Raw genomic sequence first — 18,524 nt, 5'->3', positions numbered from 1 at the left:
TGATGTTCATCATGATGCCGGTTGAGCACGTTTCGCTCAATTGGAGAGCTCTAGTGCTGGGACTTACTCCCCTGCTCGTGCATCGCGGCCTCTTGCTGAACCCATCCCACTGGCAGAGCCACGAACAATTGACCGGGCCTGTTACTAGAGGCCTGCCTTTCTGCCTTGCCCAGCACACGGCGACGCAGCATTAGTAGAATTAGATCCAAAATGATACGATTGCAACGCACGCCAAGGATCTTTAGCAATCCTAGCAACCACAGGCTCTAATACTCTGATAAACTTGCCCTGGGCGATGTCCCAGCAAGTCGGTAGTTCCATTTAAGATGGGAAGGTAAAACCCCCGGCAGCATTGCAGATGAACAGAGTCCCGGGAGCATCTGTCCAGCCAGCCAGCCAGCCAGCAAAATGCCATCGATCCATTAGGCCGCGTTGGCTGCATGCTATAGAGGGCGACCAAGAGCCATCAAGGCCTGTGTCGCCATGCGAATCGGTTGGGAATCATGCTGAAGGTTTTAGTGCCAGGGCAATGGGCCCACTGCAAGCCTCTTGACACTGCCTTATCATTGTTTTATCGGCGCTGCTGATAGATAGCATAGGCTCTTGAATACAGCCAACTAACGTAGCAGCCCTGTTCACTGTCGCTTTCGGAGGACCAAGTTTGTTGATCCGGTAGAAGAGAAGTGATGCTTTCTGGACGCTCCACCTGCGGATCTAGCCAGTTATATATACAGCGTAACGGGAAAAAGCAACGACTACACGAGTATCCCAAGGGATCCATGTACCAAGCTGGATTGGTCCGCCCAGCTAAATGGCGTGGATGCTCAAACTTTTATGCGATTTCACTATCTCCCCGATGCACGAACGGGAACGAAGAGCCAGCATATGCTGAGGCGGTGATCGTGGAATGCCGACATGTATATCAACCTCCACGCTCCCGTGGGGTTATGAAGCAACTTGCCTTTCTTCCTGTCTCTATACTATTCAAGTCCAAACCGGAAATTAGACGTGATGGCTCCTTCAGCGTTGGGGGATATCTATCCAATCCCAGCGAGGCACTACAGTAAAGCTACCATCCAAGCTTCTGTCCTGCATGGGGCAAGGGACTTGCGGCTCGTATGCTTTCCCCTTTCGGTTTCCCCCTCCATCCCACCACTTTCGTAGGGATCTCATATGTTTGTGTACGTGCAAACAAAGTTAAACATCGATCTAGGAAACAAGAACAATATCAGATCCAGCCCCGCACGAACTACAGATTGCCATCAAAGCCACTGGCGTGTGCGGCAGCGATGTCTCTTACTATAACAAGTTTCGAAACGGCGATCTCCAAGCTGTGGCACCACTCTCTCTTGGGCATGAGTCTGCTGGTGTCGTCGTGGCCGTTGGTGAGGCGGTGACGGGCTTTCAGATTGGTGAACGAGTTGCGTTGGAGGTTGGAGTGCCGTGCGATAACTGCCGGTCATGTCAGAGAGGTCGATATAACCTTTGCCCGGGCATGAGGTTCCGAAGTAGCGCCAAGTCTGTGCCTCACTTTCAGGGAACCCTCCAGGAACGTATCAACCACCCCGCAAAATGGTGCCATAAGTATGCCCTTGCATGATGTGCTGGAGAAATTAGAAACCGTGCTAACCTTAATTTAGGATCCCCTCTCACGTCTCCATGGACTCCGCCGCTCTGCTCGAGCCCCTCTCCGTTGCCATCCATGCAACAAGGAGAGCTTCGATAGAGCAGGGTGACACAGCCATCGTCTATGGCGCGGGCACCGTTGGCTTGCTTGTGGCGGCCATGGCAAAAATGTCCGGCGCCACTACCGTCATGATTGCAGACATCGACAGCGGTCGGGTTGACTATGCCATCCGCCAGGGCTTCGCAACGAAGGGATACGTCGTTGTTCCCCGGAAACACATCAACGAGACTGCTGGGAAGCTTTCCGCCGCCAAGGAACTCGCATCCGAGATGGTGGAGATCGCCTGCGCCAATGAGCCAGACTTTGAGGGAGCCGATGTGACCTTCGACTGCACCGGCAAGGAAGTATGTATGCAAGCCGGCCTTTACGTGAGTCCTGGTTCCTGTCCTACTCTTTGATCCCTTATCTCATCATTCTCAGGCAACAAGACCGGGCGGTAAGTTGATAATGGTCGGCATGGGCACTCCAATACAAATGTTGCCCATTTCCGTGTCGCATTTAAAGGAGGTGGACATCATTGGCATCTTCCGCTACGCAAACACATACCCTGTCGGCATCAAGATCCTTTCCTCGGGTGTGCTCCCCAGTCTCGACAACATGGTAACACATCGGTTCAAAGGGCTTGCTGCGGCGAAAGAGGCATTCGAGTTGGCAAGTAAAACGGCTGACAAGGATGGCAAACTCGTTCTGAAGGTGATTGTGGAGGGTTGATTCCCGCAGGATATTTTGTTCCCTTTCGGACACGGGTATGCTTTATTCTCAGGTGGGATAGAAAAGGCTTAGAAGTTTCAGTTCGCAAATAAAAGGGTCGGCGTCGGGACCTCTTTGCAGAGACGATGGATGATACCAATCAGGATTGACGGTGCTAGAGTTGGGGATTAGTCTTAGGTTGATTGACTTAGAAGGCTCTCATGGTAATGAAATCTTACGTCTTTCTACGACATACCAGTTACTTGAAGCCTGAGAAAATGACTGTTCCATTCAAGGGGTTATGAGATACCAATACTTCCCTTAGACTGCTGGATGATGATTGATCTTAAGACAAGCATGTTGAGGACTCGGCGAATAGGGCGGCATGCATATACGAGGTCGGTTCAATTAGTATTCGTACGGCCCGTGCACCCGATCCTCACCTAAAATCAACCCCCTAAATGTAGTAAACAAAGCTCTCCACCACCAAAATAAACCACTAATATGGGTCGCAAAGGCCCTAAATTGTCAGAAGCCTACCGTGCAATTATTGTTCACGAAGTTATAACTAAAAGGATACCCTTAGGGGTTGTTTCTACCAATTTAAAGCGCGATTTAGGCTGATATCTCCCTAAGTTAATAGTTTATTCTATCGCTAAATTGTCACGGATTCCGACCGTAGCACCGCCAAGCGCTCGCCCTAGGCGAGCCTTGGCACCCACAGTATATAGAGCGCTCGTGCCTACGCACCTCTTGCACCTCTGTGCAATATCCTGTCGTGTACCATAGTCAATGCTACGACGTTCACAGAGCCTCCTGACCTCGTTCCGTGACATAAATACACCCTTAAGGCTGCCTCTTAAGATAACTCCCACCCACTAGAGCCTTATAATCTAGCTTTATACAAGCGTTCTGGAACTCCTTACATCCTTTTTAATCGTAATATTGACTGACTAATTACGCACGCAATAAAGAATAAGCCTTAAAGGCTTAAGAAATGGACTTAGATTGCTACCGAACTTAATATTAAAGCCTTACGCGGAACGATTGATTTAGCCTTCTTTTTACGCGGCTATGGACGATATCGTGTCTATAAAAAGCCCTTCCTCTTAGAGGCTATGAAGGAAGCTTAGTTGGCGTAGGTAATTAAACATAACAAGTGGCCCTATAGCCCACAATACCCCCCCAATGTGGGCTTTAATTAAGTGTTATTTTTTAACGAAACTCTTAGGCGTATGGGAGAGGTAAAAGGAAAGCGACGTATTACCCGTCTTACAGATAAAGGCTGGCTAGAAGATATAACCGATAAGACCTTTAGGGGTCCTAGGCAGGGTATCCTATTCTATAGAATTATAGGATTTAATTGGAAGGGACCCTACTATATATATCGGAAGGAAACCAAGCAGCAGAGGGAGGATTTGCTTTATGTATTGGAGGATCCTTATACTAAAGATCTTAAAGCTGCGCGTGCAGAGTGGATAGTTAAATTGCGGACCTGGGTAGAGTAAGGGGGGGAGCTTGGTTTTAAAGGACGCCAAAAGGATCCTTGATATAAGAACTTTAGGCTAGGTAGACGTCCTATAGAGCCGCGACTACCTTAGGAGGCCAAAAGGAGTGAGGGTAAAGGTGTTAACGCCTTCCGATTCTATTGTTGGCCGCCGAGGTAGCTTTACTGCAGAGGTGCAACGGGTGCTGTTCGACGTCCGTATTAGACGGTATCAGTATAGTTTTAACCTGTATCATCACTCCCTAGGGACCCCTATAGGGGGTCAATTCTCTTATGTATATTAGAGCTCTTAGAGCCACCTTGAATAAAACAGATCGCTCCTTCAATTCTATGTCTCTATACAATCAGCTAGCTATATATCATTCGTAATACCTGCCTAGCTAACATCTATTAAGAAGTCGTTAAACCAATTCTTTGCCCCACCTTTAAGTAATTTTAATAAGAAGGACGTCTAGAGGCCTCCTTTATATAAGACAGAGCCTCTATTTATAATATAGCCCTACTTAGGCCTCTATAGGAAGCTTGGGGTATTAAGCTCCTATTATAGCTAGGCAACTCGCCAGATCTAAATCCTATTAAGTATATATGGGAGCTTCTTAAGCAAAAGATCTATAAGGATAATTGTAATCGACTACCGGACCTTGTATATTACCCTATTTCACTTGTGTTAGCACTACCCTCGTATATCTCGGATACGTTTAAAATAAGTTATAGGCTTTGGAGTTCGGGGTCTACTTTTATATATTTATATCACTTGATTTCTATAGATTTATAATTAAGTCGCTTATTTAATTCCTATACTGCAAAAGCTTATAATAATAGAATATATACTTCCTTTAAGGCCTTAAAGCATGCTTGGAGCTCTATATAGGACGAGCTTTTAATTAAGGAAATTAATGAGTGTATTTTGGGCCTTCTAGGTCGTATATAAAAGGTTAAAGATTACTAGGGAAGGAACGACTTTTATAGATAAAAAATAGATAAATATTACTAATATAGCTTTAAGATCAAGCCTTTCAAGTTCTATATAAATAGCTTTATATTTAGTTGTTAACGTTTTAATTTAGTAAGACTCTATTAATTAGAAGTCCGTACACCAATTATAAGAAAAGAAAAACTCGTGTGTTAATTAATCTATAAAGAAAAAGAGGCTATATATATATAAGGTAGATATAGGTATAGGGGGGGGAGTACGTAATAGGGAGTTAGTGACTAAGTCGGTGACTAAGTCAAGGAGTAGGTAACTAAGTTAGCGGTATAATACCTAACTTAGGTTAATATACCCTCTTAGCTTAGTAGTAGTGCTACTTAAGCTAATAATTAAAATTAAATTTAAATCTAAATCTTAAATAGGATATTGTTGGTAAGGCTATATATAGGCCAACTTTATTAATAAGGCTGTAGGTTAGTAGCTACGTTATTAGTCTTTATCTGGTTAATACTAGCTATACTAGTGTTTAGATCCTTATATATAGTTTAGTAATTATCTATCTATGCCTAGATCCTCCTATACTATCTATTAATTATCTATCTAATATCTAGCTACGCTATAGTAGCTTAGTTATTATCTTGTTCTTAGTAGTATAGTATTAACATTAATATAATATAGCAGTAAGGTATAAGCTTTAGGTAAAAGCAGTAACGTGCTAACTCTAAGGTAAAGTGGTAATGCGCTAGCTTTATAATAACGTAGCAGTAAGGTATAAGCTTTAGGTAAAAGCGGTAATATGCTAGCTTTATAATAACATAGCAGTAAGGTATAAGCTCTAGGTAAAAGCGGCAATGCACTAGCTTTATAATAACGTAGTAGTAAGGTACTAGCTCTAAGGTAGAATAGTAGTATAATACTAGCGACTAGCTAGTATTTATAGGCAAATCGGCGCGGAGTCTTATTAGTCCTTAGTAGTATAGTGCTAGCGTCTAGTCCTATCTAATACTAGGTCGCTGCCCTATAAGCTTAAACTCTTAAGCGGCTTCGTCTCTAACTCTTGCCTTATATTTAGCACTTGGTACCTACCTTATATCTAGCTCTGCTACCTTATATTTAGCTTTTAGCACCTACCTTATATCTAGTTATCTTATCTCTAGCGCGCTCTACTAGCTATAGCACTATAGGTATCGTCGGTCGTAATATTAGTGAAAGGACGTCATTTAATGTAAAGGTAATTATAAGTATGTTAATAACTAAAGTACCTAAATACAAGCCTATAGGAACAGCTAATTAAAAGAATAATTAGCGCATAGGAAATAACTCTAGGCTTATAACTATTAATTGGAAGTCCGTACACCAATTATAAAAAAAGAAAAACTTGTGTGTTAATTAATCTATAAAGAAAAAGAGGCTATATATATATAAGGTAGATATAGGTATAGGGGGGGGGGGGTATATAATAGGGAGTTAGTAACTAAGTCGGTGACTAAGTTAAGAAGTAAGTAACTAAGTCGGCGGTATAATACCCAACTTAGGTCGATATACCCTCTTAGCTTAGTAGTAGTACTACTTAAGCTAATAATTAAAATTAAATCTAAATCCAAATCTTAGATAGGATATTGTTGGTAAGGCTATATATAGGCCAACTTTGTTAATAAGGCTATAGGTTAGCAGCTATATTATTAGTCTTTATCTAGTTAATACTAGCTATACTAGTGTTTAGATCCTTATATACAGTTTAGCAATTATTTATCTATACCTAGATCCTCCTATACACTCTAGCAATCGTCTATCTATACTTAGATCCTCCTATACTATCTATTAATTATCTATCTAATATCTAGCTACGCCGTAGTAGCTTAGTTATTATCTTGTCCTTAGTAGTATAGTGCTAGCGTTAATATAATATAGCAGTAAGGTACAAGCTCTAGGTAAAAGCGGTAACGTACTAGCTTTAGGGTAAAGCGGTAATGCGCTAGCTTTACAATAATATAGTAGTAAGGTATAAGCTCTAGGTAAAAGCGGTAATATACTAGCTTTATAATAACGTAGTAGTAAGGTACTAGCTCTAAGGTAGAATAGTAGTATAATACTAGTAACTGGCTAGTATCTATAGGCAAATCAGCGTAGAGTTTTATCGGTCCTTAGTAGTATAGTGCTAGCGTCTAGTCCTATCTAATACTAGGTCGCTGCCCTATAAGCTTAAACTCTTAAGCGGCTTTGTCTCTAACTCTTGCCTTATATCTAGCACCCGGTACCTACCTTGTATCTAGCTCTACTGCCTTATATTTAGCTTTTAGCACCTACCTTATATCTAGCTATCTCGTCTCTAGCGCGCTCTACTAGCTATAGTACTATAGGCATTGTCGGTTATAATATTAGTAGAAGGACGTCGTTTAATATAAAGGTAATTATAAGTATATTAATAACTAAAGTACCTAGACACGAGCCTATAGGAACAGCTAATTAAAAAAATAATTAGCGCATAGGAAACAACCCTAGGCTTATAACTATTAATTAAAAGTCCGTGTACTAATTATAAGAAAAGAAGAACTTGTGTGTTAATTAATCTATAAAGAAAAAGAGGCTATATATACATAAGGTAGATGCAGGTACAGGGGGGGGGGTACGTAATAGGGAGTCGGTGACTGAGTCGGTGACCGAGTCAAGGAGTAGGTAACTGGGTCGGCGGCATGACACCCGACTCAGGTCGACAGACTCGGTAACGCGCTGTGGCTGGCGGGGAGCGTCCAATGGCGCCAAGAGAAAAAAAGCCATGCACACGCCGACTCTCACTGAAGCCTAATTTTCGAGCCATAGCTCCAGCGAGCCGCACCCCACATCCACCACTTCAACCTCAATCTCAATTCTCACCTCCCGCCTCTTCGACAACAAGACTATTACCTCCCTCCATATTTCCTCCGCCGCCAGACTCTGTAAATATGGCTGAAGCACCTCCGAATCCTCTAATATCCACAGCAAGAGCCTCAGATACCAGCCCGCTAATCCAACTACACCCTCTCGTCCTTCTCACGATCTCAGACTACCTGACACGGCACACGCTACGACAACAAAACGGACCAGTTGCAGGAGCTATATTGGGTCAGCAGAACGGCCATGAGATCACAATGGAGGTTGCCTTCGAGGCAAAGCTCACACAGAACGAGGCCGGTCACGTAGTGCTGGATGATGCATGGTTTCATGACCGGTTAGAGCAGTGTGAGTACACCTACTACTCTCTCAGTCATTTCCCCCCAATCCAGTCCCCCTTAATCTTCACTCTACAACTTCATATCCCTCTCTAGACGCACAACGCTAAAACTCTGCACTTTAAAGTCAAGGACGTCCACAAATCCCCCGCCCTCGACCTCGTCGGCTGGTTCACTCTCGGTCCCTCCACCGGCCCCTCAGAACACCATCTTCCCATCCACACGCGGCTGCAAGAAGTCTACAACGAGTCGTCCATCCTCCTCCTCTTCCACCCCGCCGACGCCGTCGCCGAGTTCTCCGCCGGCGGCAAGCTGCCCCTCACGCTCTACGAGAGCGTGTTCGACTCCGGGCCCGGCATGGACATCGACGGCGCGGGCCAGCACTGGCCGCTGAAGTTCCGGGAGCTGGTCTACACGGTGGAGACGGGAGAGGCGGAGATGATCAGCGTGGATTTCGTGGCACGCGGAGGCGGCAACGCGACGGCCATCGACAGCGCGAAGGCGGCCGCCGCAGCGCCGAAAGCGGCTGCGGAGATGGCAGAGGAGAGTAAGAAGGGAAAGGGGAAAGCAAAGGACGCGGCCGCAGCGGCAAAGGAGGGCGCGATAGACGAGTCGGCGGTGCTGACGGCCGAAGACGAGGAGCGTGAGTGTAGCCCCTTACCTACCCTTCACCTGCCAAACTCACCCATCAAACCCACCCGCCTACCCTACCTTCCACATACACAGACGTAGAAGCTAACCCCAAACCCCCTCCTAGTCCTCTCCTCCCTAACCGCCAAATCCAACGCCATCAAAATGCTCTCCCGCCGCATCTCGCTCCTCCGCGCCTACCTCGCCTCCCTCCCCCCAACCTACCTCTCAGACCCCTCCCTCCCGCTCGCCAACCCCCCCGCAACCGACCCCAGCACCCTCCCCCTCAACCACCCCATCCTACGCTCCATCTCCGCGCTCCTCGCCCGCCTCCCCATCCTCGCGCCCCCCGACGCCCCCGCCTTCGCGCGCGAGTCCCTCGAGGAGCAGAGCGACGTGCAGCTCGTCGCGCTGCTGGCCAGCATCACGGGCTCGGTGCAGGCGGCCAAGGAGGCCGGGCGCAAGCACGCCGTTGTCGATAACACGCGCTATCAGGGCAAGAAGGGGTTGTTGGCGGGCATGGGCTCGTTCGATGCGGGCGGTACCGGGGCCGCGTTCTTCGATACGGTTATGCAGGGGGGGAGTGGAGAGGGGAGGGCGTTAAGGGAGCGGAGTGGGAATGAGAGGTGGGGTTGAGGGGAATGTTTTTTGTTCTCGGCTTTGTTTGTTTGTTTGGGTCGGGCGAAGAGGGCATGGGGCATGGGTGAGGCGTTTTACATTTTTTTAGGAGCTGAGGGCATGGGTGGGAAAGCTGTGTGTGTGAATGAATGAATGCATTGAGCAGCTCCCTGGGCTTTGCGGGGTTTCTCGGAGGGCTAATAGTGGCGTATGCGCGATAGAGCGCTAGATAGCGTATAGAAAAGGAAGTCTTGATAATGGTTCTGCTCTATTCTTCTCCTGATGCGTGAGAAATACTAGGATTGAGAGGCGAGGACGCAGGGTATCAGAAAACTCCTAAGGCTAGAGAAAAACACTCCGAGTAATTGTTAAATTCAAGACCAAGTTCAAGCTCAAGCCAAAAGCCAAAAAGCCAAAAAGCCAAACATGGATCCAAATCCCGCCTGAGAGCGCTGCAGAATCCCATCCCTACCGTCCTGCATATCCAATCCAGCATTTGGATCATTCCCAAAACCTCACCCCCAGCTGCTACCCTCCACCACTTACCCCCACCACTACCCGACCACTACTGCACCCTCTTCTCCTCCCGCCACGCCACCGGCGACGCAACGGAGCGGCCCCAGGGACACCTCTTCTCCATCAAGACAGCAGCATCGCGCTGGGTGGAGAGGTGCGTCGCGGGGCTGACGGCGTACTTGAGGGTGTAGGAAGCGGGCGTAGGGACGGGCGGGAGGGCTTCTGAGAAGGCGTCCAGCGGCGGGTGCGCTAGCGTATTTGCGGGCGGTGTTGCTGGGAGCGGGCTTGGGTGCGTGGGGGAAGGGATGGCGGAGACTTTGGCGGCGGAGGAAGGGGTGGGAGGGTCGAGGAGGGAGTCGCGGCGTGAGAGGGGGGGTCTGGCGGGAGAGAGGGATGGTTGTGGGGGAGGTGGAGGGGACGGGCGCGCGGTGGGTTGGTCTAGGAGGGTGCGGGTGTCGTCGCTGAGGTGGTTCTCGTCGTCTGGGCCGCCCATGCTGAGACTGAGGGTGTTGCGCGCGCGGGTGGTGCTCTCGCGCCGCCGAGCGAGAAGCACGGCGGAGTGGCCTGGTGTGTCTTCTCGAGAAGGTGGGGACTCAGCTGGCAGAGCGTCGTCCTCGTCCAAACTCTGCTCGGGCGGTTCGGCCTCATATCCCTCTTCCTCGCTCGCCGCGTCCTCTTCGGTGTTTGCGTTCGCGTGGTCATTTTGCGTGGTTTTATCGATACTGGGTCCTACATAACCGTACCTATCCATGAAGAACGGTTGGAAGGTTTTGAAAGGTTCTTCCTTAAAGTAGTCGTCCTCAGCCTGCTCTGTAGGATCTTGGATATCCTCTAGATGTACTTCTTCCCTGAGAGGCGAACACGCCGAAACCCTCGGGTTGCACTTCGAGCGCTCGTAGTGTTCCCTCGAAAGCGTAGGAAATTTCCGTCGGATAGACCACGAGGCGGAGCTGTGTTCGTTTTCAAGATCCTCGACTAGTTTCTCCAGTTTCTGCAATGATGCAGGCTTGAAAGGACTCCTTTCCGGCAGCGAGGGGCTTTCCTCATCTTCTCCAGGACAAACTTGATCGCGTACAAAGGCGTAGAGCTCCCGTGCTCTTCGCAGTCGACCGTCCCACTCTGCGTTCCATTGTTGGTACCGGCATGGTCCGCACCACGTAGGCGAGGCGAGGCAGAGATACTCGCTGGTTTGGCAAGCGGCTATCATCCTACACTCTACCCTGTTTCCCTTTTGATATGTGCCCCTGCAGCGGGATAAGAGACAATGGACATTGTGTCCACATGAATGTCGGCACCCCAGTATCTTGCACATGGGATTGTGAAGAATAGCTGTTAGGTTATGATGATATGCCTAGGATAAGGGGGGAAAAGATTCTGGAGCTAGGAGCTAGAACCTGATAACCTTTGAGTCAGAGACTGTGTCAGGACTGTTCTCCACAGCGATTAGCACATGAACGCCTTCAATAATCTACGTCTGGAGAGCCCTTAAGATTACCAAGCTGTCGTTTGCGAACTTCCAAGGCGCGCTGAGTGGCTAGAGGACACCATATACGTTGTTAGGACTACTATGTTTGAGTGTCCCTTACAGTGCTGGAGCTACTCCAACTTCTCGGAACTTATTTGATAGCTGCGCGACTGAGTGTTTGGACCAGGGTTTGCTCAGTACAGTCCTCAAATCCTGAGCTGGTCGGATGCCATGTAAGCCTTATTTGACAGTGTAAAGGAGGAATAAGAGGATGAAAACTTGATAAAGGGGGAATGAGAAGATTCGGAAGGAAACTAGAACCCTCATCCGCAGCAGTAGGCGGCATATATTAATGTCAATCGGAAGTCCGTGCACCGATTATAAGAAAAGAAGAACTCGTGTGTTGATTGATCTATGAAGAAAAAGAGGCTATATATACATAAGGTAGATGCAGGTACAGGGGGGGGGTACGTAATAGGGAGTCGGTGACTAAGTCGGTGACTAAGTTAAGGAGTAGGTAACTAAGTCGGCGGCATGACACCCAACTTAGGTTAATACACCCTCCCAGCTTAGCAGTAGTGCTGCTTAAGCTAATAATTAAAATCAAATCTAAATCTAAATCTTAGATAGGATATTATTGGTAAGGCTATATATAGGCCAACTTTATTAATAAGGCCATAGGTTAGTAGCTATATTATTAATCTTTATCTAGTTAATGCTAGCCATACTAGTGTTTAGATTCTTATATATAGTTTAGCAATTATCTATCTATACCTAAATCCTTCTATACTATTTATTAATTATCTATCTAATATTTAGCTACGCTATAGTAGCTTAGTTATTATCTTATCCTTAGCAGTATAGTGCTAGCGTTAATATAATATAGCAGTAAGGTATAAGCTCTGGGTAAAAGCGGTAACGTACTAGCTTTAGGGTAAAGCGGTAATGCGCTAGCTTTATAATAACGTAGTAATAAGGTATAAGCTTTAGGTAAAAGTGGTAATACGCTAGCTTTATAATAATGTAGTAGTAAGGTGCTAGCTCTAAGGTAAAATAGTAGTATAATACTAGTAACTAGCTAGTATTTATAGGCAAATCGGCGCGGAGTCTTATTGGTCCTTAGTAGTACGGTGCTAGTGTCTAGTCTTATTTAATACTAGGTCGCTACCCTATAAGCTTAAACTCTTAAGCGGCTTTATCTCTAACTCTTACCTTATATCTAGCTCTACTGCCTTATATCTAGCTCCTAGCACCTACCTTATATCTAGCTATCTTGTCTTTAGCGCGCTTTACTAGCTATAGCACTATAGGCATCGTTAGTTATAATATTAGTAGAAGGATGTTGTTTAATATAAAGGTAATTACAAGTATATTAATAACTAAAGTACCTAAATATAAGCCTGTAGGAATAGCTAATTAAAAGAATAATTAGCGCATAGGAAATAACCCCGGGCTTATAACTATTAATTAGAAGTCCGTGCACTAATTATAAGAAAAGAAGAACTTATATATTAATTAATCTATAAAGAAAAAGAGGCTATATATACATAAGGTAGATGTAGGTATAGGGGGGGGGGGTACATAATAGGGAGTTAGTGACTAAGTCGGTAACCGAGTCAAGGAGTAGGTAACTGAGTCGGCGGCATAACACCCGACTCAGGTCGACAATTAAGGATAAAGTGGCATGCTGGCGGATGGATGAGATGTGACGGTTCAAGGTGAATATTCAGCAAGCTGGATGAAAAACAGCTCATGAGAAAACAAGTGTTGGCCACGGAGGTAGCTTTCGACCGTATTACAATTGTCTTTGATGCCTAGTACCCTATGTAAAGACTACCCTAGTGCTTACCCTCGTATTTCGTATGTCTTAGTACGTATCTCTATTGCCTATACCTCCCTCCTTTCCTATTCTAGCATCTTCCTTGTGTATATATAGACCCTTAAGAGCCACCTTAAATAGAATAGATTACTTATACAATTCTGTGTCTCTACCTACTAGCTAGCTTATATTATTTAATTAATACCTACCTAGCTAAAAGTTATAAGCCCAGTAACCTTTTAAGCACTAGGGAGATCTTAGTGGCCAGACGACTACTACTAAGCCTCTTTAAGTATAGTTTATTATAAAATATCGCGTACCTTACGCGTAAGCGCGTCTCTTTATGTAACCTTAAAAGAACCTTAAAATAAGAGCTACTATAGCAACCAAGGACTCTATAAACCCTCTTTTGCTAACTTAAAAAGACTAGCCTATATGGTTTTAATTTATCTATTAAGAAGCAAGTTTTGCGAAGATTTGGGATTATATCAACCCAAATAAGACGGAGAACGAAATTAAGCAAAACACTAAGCTAGCTATACCTTCGATAGCAGCAGCTCCTACAGCTCCTATAGCAGCACTAGCAGCTCCTATAGCACCTATAGCAGCACCTACAGACCCTATAGCACCAGCAGCGGACCCTATAGCTTTAGCAGCAACTCTAGCGTCTACTAGAATAGCTATACCTAGGTTATTAAGTTAACAAGAACAACAACCTTAGTAATCTCTAGAGATATAGAGAATGCTCTTTAAGCTCTATAAGCTACAACGACAGGACTACCTAAAGTAGGAAAAGAAGCTCTATACGTTTATAGCACTTTTGCATACTACTATAGGCACTAACTTCTTAGGGTATCTTAAGAACCTTACCATACTATATTTAATTATAAGACAGTTAAAGAAGGTAGTAAAGCTATCTTAAGCTATATTGCAGCAGATAGTATTAGACGATCTTAGGAAATGGAAATAAGGGCCTAAACGTTAAACTTTAGAATTATGGCTTTAGCTTTATATTACTATAATATAGAATAATAAAGAGCTAGAGGAAGGGCTAATAGAGGTAATAGAAGGTAGCGTTATATAAGCCTTTATCTAGGACTATAAGGAGATCTATCCAGCTCTATACTATACCTTTATTTAGAAGGTAGCAAAGAGGTTAAAGAAGCTTAAAATGTTAACGATAATTAAGGAATTTAACCTCCTCTATAAGCATCCGAATACGGGACGTAACGCCTATACTATACTATTAGGGCAGCCGTCTGCAGATCCTACGACATTTACTACCCTAGCACCTTCTTAATCACCTAAAGCAAAGTATTTTGCTTATAGTTTACCCTATAAGTTAAAGAATTGCAAGCAGCTATTTTAGTCTCTTTAAGGTCCGAACTTTATACTAAATAATAAGTATTTATAGAGGTGTTAGGAATGGCTTAAGGGCCTAACAAATAAGCAGTATTATAACAAAAGGGTTAAGTAAATTAAGAAGGAAGGCCCTAGGTTAAGAACGTCTCTAACTTCTACTAAAAGAATTAAGGATTTAGATAGGCCCTAAGCTATAGCGGCTGCTGTAACAACATCCTACTTATCGTTATTATTGCAGGAACATCCAGATCTGTCTTTAATTAACGCTTAGGGGTATAACACTATAGCAAACACCTACTTCTATAATAATATTAGATACTTCCGTAACTTTAAGCCAAGCATATCTATAGTAACGGCTAGAGATTCTGGAGTAGAAATCTATAGATATAGTAATATTAACTTAGCTATTAAGGTAGGCGAATAACGTCTAACTAGGTATCTAATATTAAGGAATATAGCATATACTCCTTATTTTTATACCAATCTAATATCTATAGCGAAGCTCCGTAGGGTTAAAATAATTATAGACTAATTTATAAACCACCTACGCTATAAGGATAATAGAAGCCTATTTACTAACCTTATAGAATACGGAGGTCTCTACCTTATTAATACTATTGCCTACTTACTACCTACTCCTACTACCTACGCTACGTCCACCAGATTCTTTAAGACCTTAGCATATAATAAAGTATAGTATTAGCGCTTACTACACTATAATATAGAGTTAGTAGATTATCTACCGACTGCGGTAGACGGGGTTAAGGTGGTTAAGACGGATAGAGGAAGAACTTCGTACGGTGTACCATTTTATAAACCATATATTCTTAGAAAGATAATATAGTAGATATCTTATAGAATATCTATAAAGGGAACCTACCCTTTTAAACGTGTACACTTTAATGTTATTATAGAAGAAGATGGGTTTAATGGAGATATATATATAGCTTATTTTTGGTATAACTATACAAAGTACTATTATGCCTTTCCTATTAAGAACTATAAGTAAAAAACGCTGTTTCTACTCTTCGAATTAATAATAGCATTTACGAAGAAATTTAATGCTTAAGGTATCCGCATTTAGTATATAGATAAGGAGTAAGGTATAGGCGCTAGGGTAAAGACCCTTATCTAGCTTAACAGAGGTATTATTAAGCAATTAATACTAGATACTCCTGCTTAAAATAGACCTATAGAGAGGTTAGGAAGAGCCATTTCTAAATAAGTAAGGACTGCTGTTATTAAAGCAAAGTTACCTATAGATCTATAGCCCGAGTTTATGCTCCTTATAGTATTCCTACTTAATTAAACTCCCATTAAGTCTATTAACTAAAAGACCCTATTTAAGATGCTATATAAACGGAAGCTATAGCTAGCAGGGCTTTATGTAGCCGGATTTTTAACCTATATACTTATTAAATACGGTATTCCTAGGAAGGCAAAGTTTAAGCTATAAGCCTAAATAGGCTATCTTGTTAGTATGGAAGCGTTAAATATCTATAGGATATAAATATTAACTACTAACCGCATTATCCGATCTTGTAATATATAAATTAATAAGTTAAAGAGATATTAATCTCCCGAAATACCAGAACACCTTATTATCTTATAGGCTTAAAAGGACTGTTTTTAGCAAGTCTAGGACCTATTAGATAATCTTTAAGATGGTAGCAAGGATTAGATAGAAAACTTTAATAAAGAACTAGATATAAGACTGCTATATTTAGTAAGTATTAACGTTACTCCTATATTAAAAAGCATTCAGATCTTAATAAAAGAACTTCGTTAGCTACCTACCCTAAAGCTAACTCTAAAACCATCTATACTATTAGCGTCTTTGGCGCCTTAGTAATTACTATCTATAGTAGTATCTACGCCATAGATATTATCTACTACTTAGTTATCTTCTAAAGTTACCGAACTACCGTTTATAGACCCTATACCTTATTCTAAACCTTAGACGACAGCAGGCTTATTATTAGGGGGTAAGAGATGTTCTGGCCGTAAAAAGCGGCCTATAGTAAAGAAAAAAGATATGCTAAATTAGGATTTATAACAATAAGCCTTTGCGGTTTAAAATAGTAATGGTAATAATATTATTAATCTAAATACAATACCATTGGCTTACGCGTTCTATACTACTGCTATAAAGATATATAGATATTAAGATAACTTTCTACCACCACTAAAGTTATAGAAAGAGATGCTTAATTATAGGTACGCTATGGAGTTTAAAGTAGCTGCTTACACCGAGATAAAGGCCTTAATAAGAAAATATACCTAGGATAAGGTATAACTAGTTAAGAAGGTTTATTAACTTCCTATTATATAAGTCTTTATATATAAGGAAGATTTAGATAGCTTTATTATAAGATTTAAAGCTTATTTAGTTATTTATGGAGACCTTTAAGCAGTCTTATAAGAGGAGGTTAAAGCTATTACAGCAGCCTATCGGACCTTCTATCTGCTCTATACTCTTATTACCGGCTTTAACCTAGACGTTATATAGATTAACGCTATTAACGCCTTTATTAATGCCTTAGTTAACAATAAGATCTACCTTATTCCCCCTAAGGGTATAGACCTACTACCTAGATTCTCTCTCTATCTAAGAAAGGCAATATACGGACTACGGAAATCTCCAAAATTATAGTTTTTAGAAATGTCTGCTGCTTTGCAAAGTATAGGTTTAAAAGCGGTACCGGATAAGCCATATCTCTATATACACCCTATTAAACCTATTTTTATATTCTTTTATGTTAACGATATCCTAATTATAGGACACCTGAGCTGTTAATAGTAGATAGAGGATATCCTAAAGCAGCTATAAGATTAATTTAAGATCCGCAAAATACCTTAATTTACGTTATTCCTAAATACTTATATTATATAAGATTAATAAAAGGGAAAGCTCTAGCTCTATTTAGATTAGTATCTTAAGAAGCTAGTCTTAGTATACTATCTAGAATATCTAAAGCTATTAGCTATACTACTATTAGGCTAGGAATTAACACTATATAAAGGAGAAGCTACGCCAAATTAGATAAAAGGATATTAACGCTATATAGGTTCTGTAACGTATCCTGCATCTACTATATAACTAGATATCGCTTTTTCTATTAGTAAGCTGGCTAAGTTCTTATAAAATCTATTACTAGCTTATCTTACGGAGATTAATAAATTGCTTACCTATCTCTATAATACCAGATACCTTACTCTTAAGTTCTCTACTATTACGCTATATAAGATAAACTAGGTTTTAAAAGCTGCTTCTAATGCTAGCTTTACTAACGATGCTCTAATATATTGGAGCTTATAGGGCTTCTTAATAAGCTTATTTAATGGGCCTATAGTATAGCAGGTAACTAGATAAAAGGTAGTAACTAAGTCTATTACGGAGGTAGAACTCCTAGCTCTCTTATATATTAGTAGGGAGGTTAAGTATATAGTGCGGATATTTAAGGCCATTAGATTCAACCTAGAATAGGACGTTATTATTAATTATAACAATTAGCAGTTAGTACGGATTGTAATAAAAGAAACTCCTATAGTATCTATAAAGCTCTAATATATAGATATCTATTAATTCTAGCTTCGCCAAGAGGTCTAAAATGGAAGCTTTGTTGTATAGTAGGTACTAATAAGCAAAATAGCTGTAGATAGACTAACTAAAGCTCTCTTAAAGTAAAATCATTAAAAATTTGTTGATGTAGTAGGGCTCCGCGATATTAGACATCTAGTAAATTAACACTTAGACAGTAGTAAAGCTTACCACTAGGTTATCTATCCCGACTGCCTAATCTGGTAATCTAGCTCTGCCGCTCTACGTTAGATCTGAGGGGGTATATTGGCTACGGAGGTAGCTTTNGACCGTATTANAATTGTCTTTGATGCCTAGTACCCTATGTAAAGACTACCCTAGTGCTTACCCTCGTATTTCGTATGTCTTAGTACGTATCTCTATTGCCTGTACCTCCCTCCTTTCCTATTCTAGCATCTTCCTCGTGTATATATAGACCCTCGAGAGCCACCTTGAATAGAACAGATCACTCGTACAATTCTGTGTCTCTACCTACCAGCCAGCTTATGT

The 18,524-nt window shown here is 42.6% G+C and overlaps 4 protein-coding genes across 4 annotated transcripts; 2 read left to right on the top strand and 2 right to left on the bottom strand.

Annotated features, from left to right (window-relative positions):
- Positions 1-551: 551 nt before the first annotated feature.
- K441DRAFT_668101 (uncharacterized protein) lies at positions 552-783 on the bottom strand (the record flags this gene model as incomplete). Its single annotated transcript, XM_067649946.1, has 1 exon — positions 552-783. A coding segment is annotated over one exon (212 nt), but the record flags the coding sequence as incomplete, so codon positions are not given.
- Positions 766-2,625, top strand: K441DRAFT_668100 (GroES-like protein). The gene is made up of 4 exons (XM_067649945.1): positions 766-1,116; positions 1,214-1,584; positions 1,641-2,055; positions 2,108-2,625. The coding sequence occupies exons 1-4, from the start codon at positions 1,012-1,014 to the stop codon at positions 2,396-2,398; spliced, it is 1,182 nt and encodes a 393-aa protein (XP_067498571.1). The 5' UTR covers positions 766-1,011; the 3' UTR covers positions 2,399-2,625.
- A 5,132-nt stretch (positions 2,626-7,757) lies between these two features.
- Positions 7,758-9,290, top strand: K441DRAFT_585661 (uncharacterized protein; the record flags this gene model as incomplete). Its single annotated transcript, XM_067644593.1, has 3 exons — positions 7,758-8,034; positions 8,152-8,667; positions 8,782-9,290. 3 exons carry the CDS (start codon positions 7,758-7,760, stop codon positions 9,288-9,290), a joined length of 1,302 nt encoding a protein of 433 aa, XP_067498570.1.
- A 273-nt stretch (positions 9,291-9,563) lies between these two features.
- K441DRAFT_295414 (uncharacterized protein) lies at positions 9,564-11,280 on the bottom strand. The gene is made up of 2 exons (XM_067641001.1): positions 11,272-11,280; positions 9,564-11,215 (listed from the first exon to the last, which is right to left on the bottom strand). Exon 2 carries the CDS (start codon positions 11,098-11,100, stop codon positions 9,838-9,840), a length of 1,263 nt encoding a protein of 420 aa, XP_067498569.1. The 5' UTR covers positions 11,101-11,215; positions 11,272-11,280; the 3' UTR covers positions 9,564-9,837.
- Positions 11,281-18,524: the final 7,244 nt, after the last annotated feature.

The sequence above is a fragment of the Cenococcum geophilum genome (assembly GCF_001692895.1).
Source record: "Cenococcum geophilum 1.58 unplaced genomic scaffold K441scaffold_60, whole genome shotgun sequence".
Classification (NCBI taxonomy): Eukaryota; Fungi; Ascomycota; class Dothideomycetes; order Gloniales; family Gloniaceae; genus Cenococcum; species Cenococcum geophilum.
Note: the sequence above shows the minus strand (reverse complement) of the source record. Positions and strands in the feature narration are given on the sequence as shown.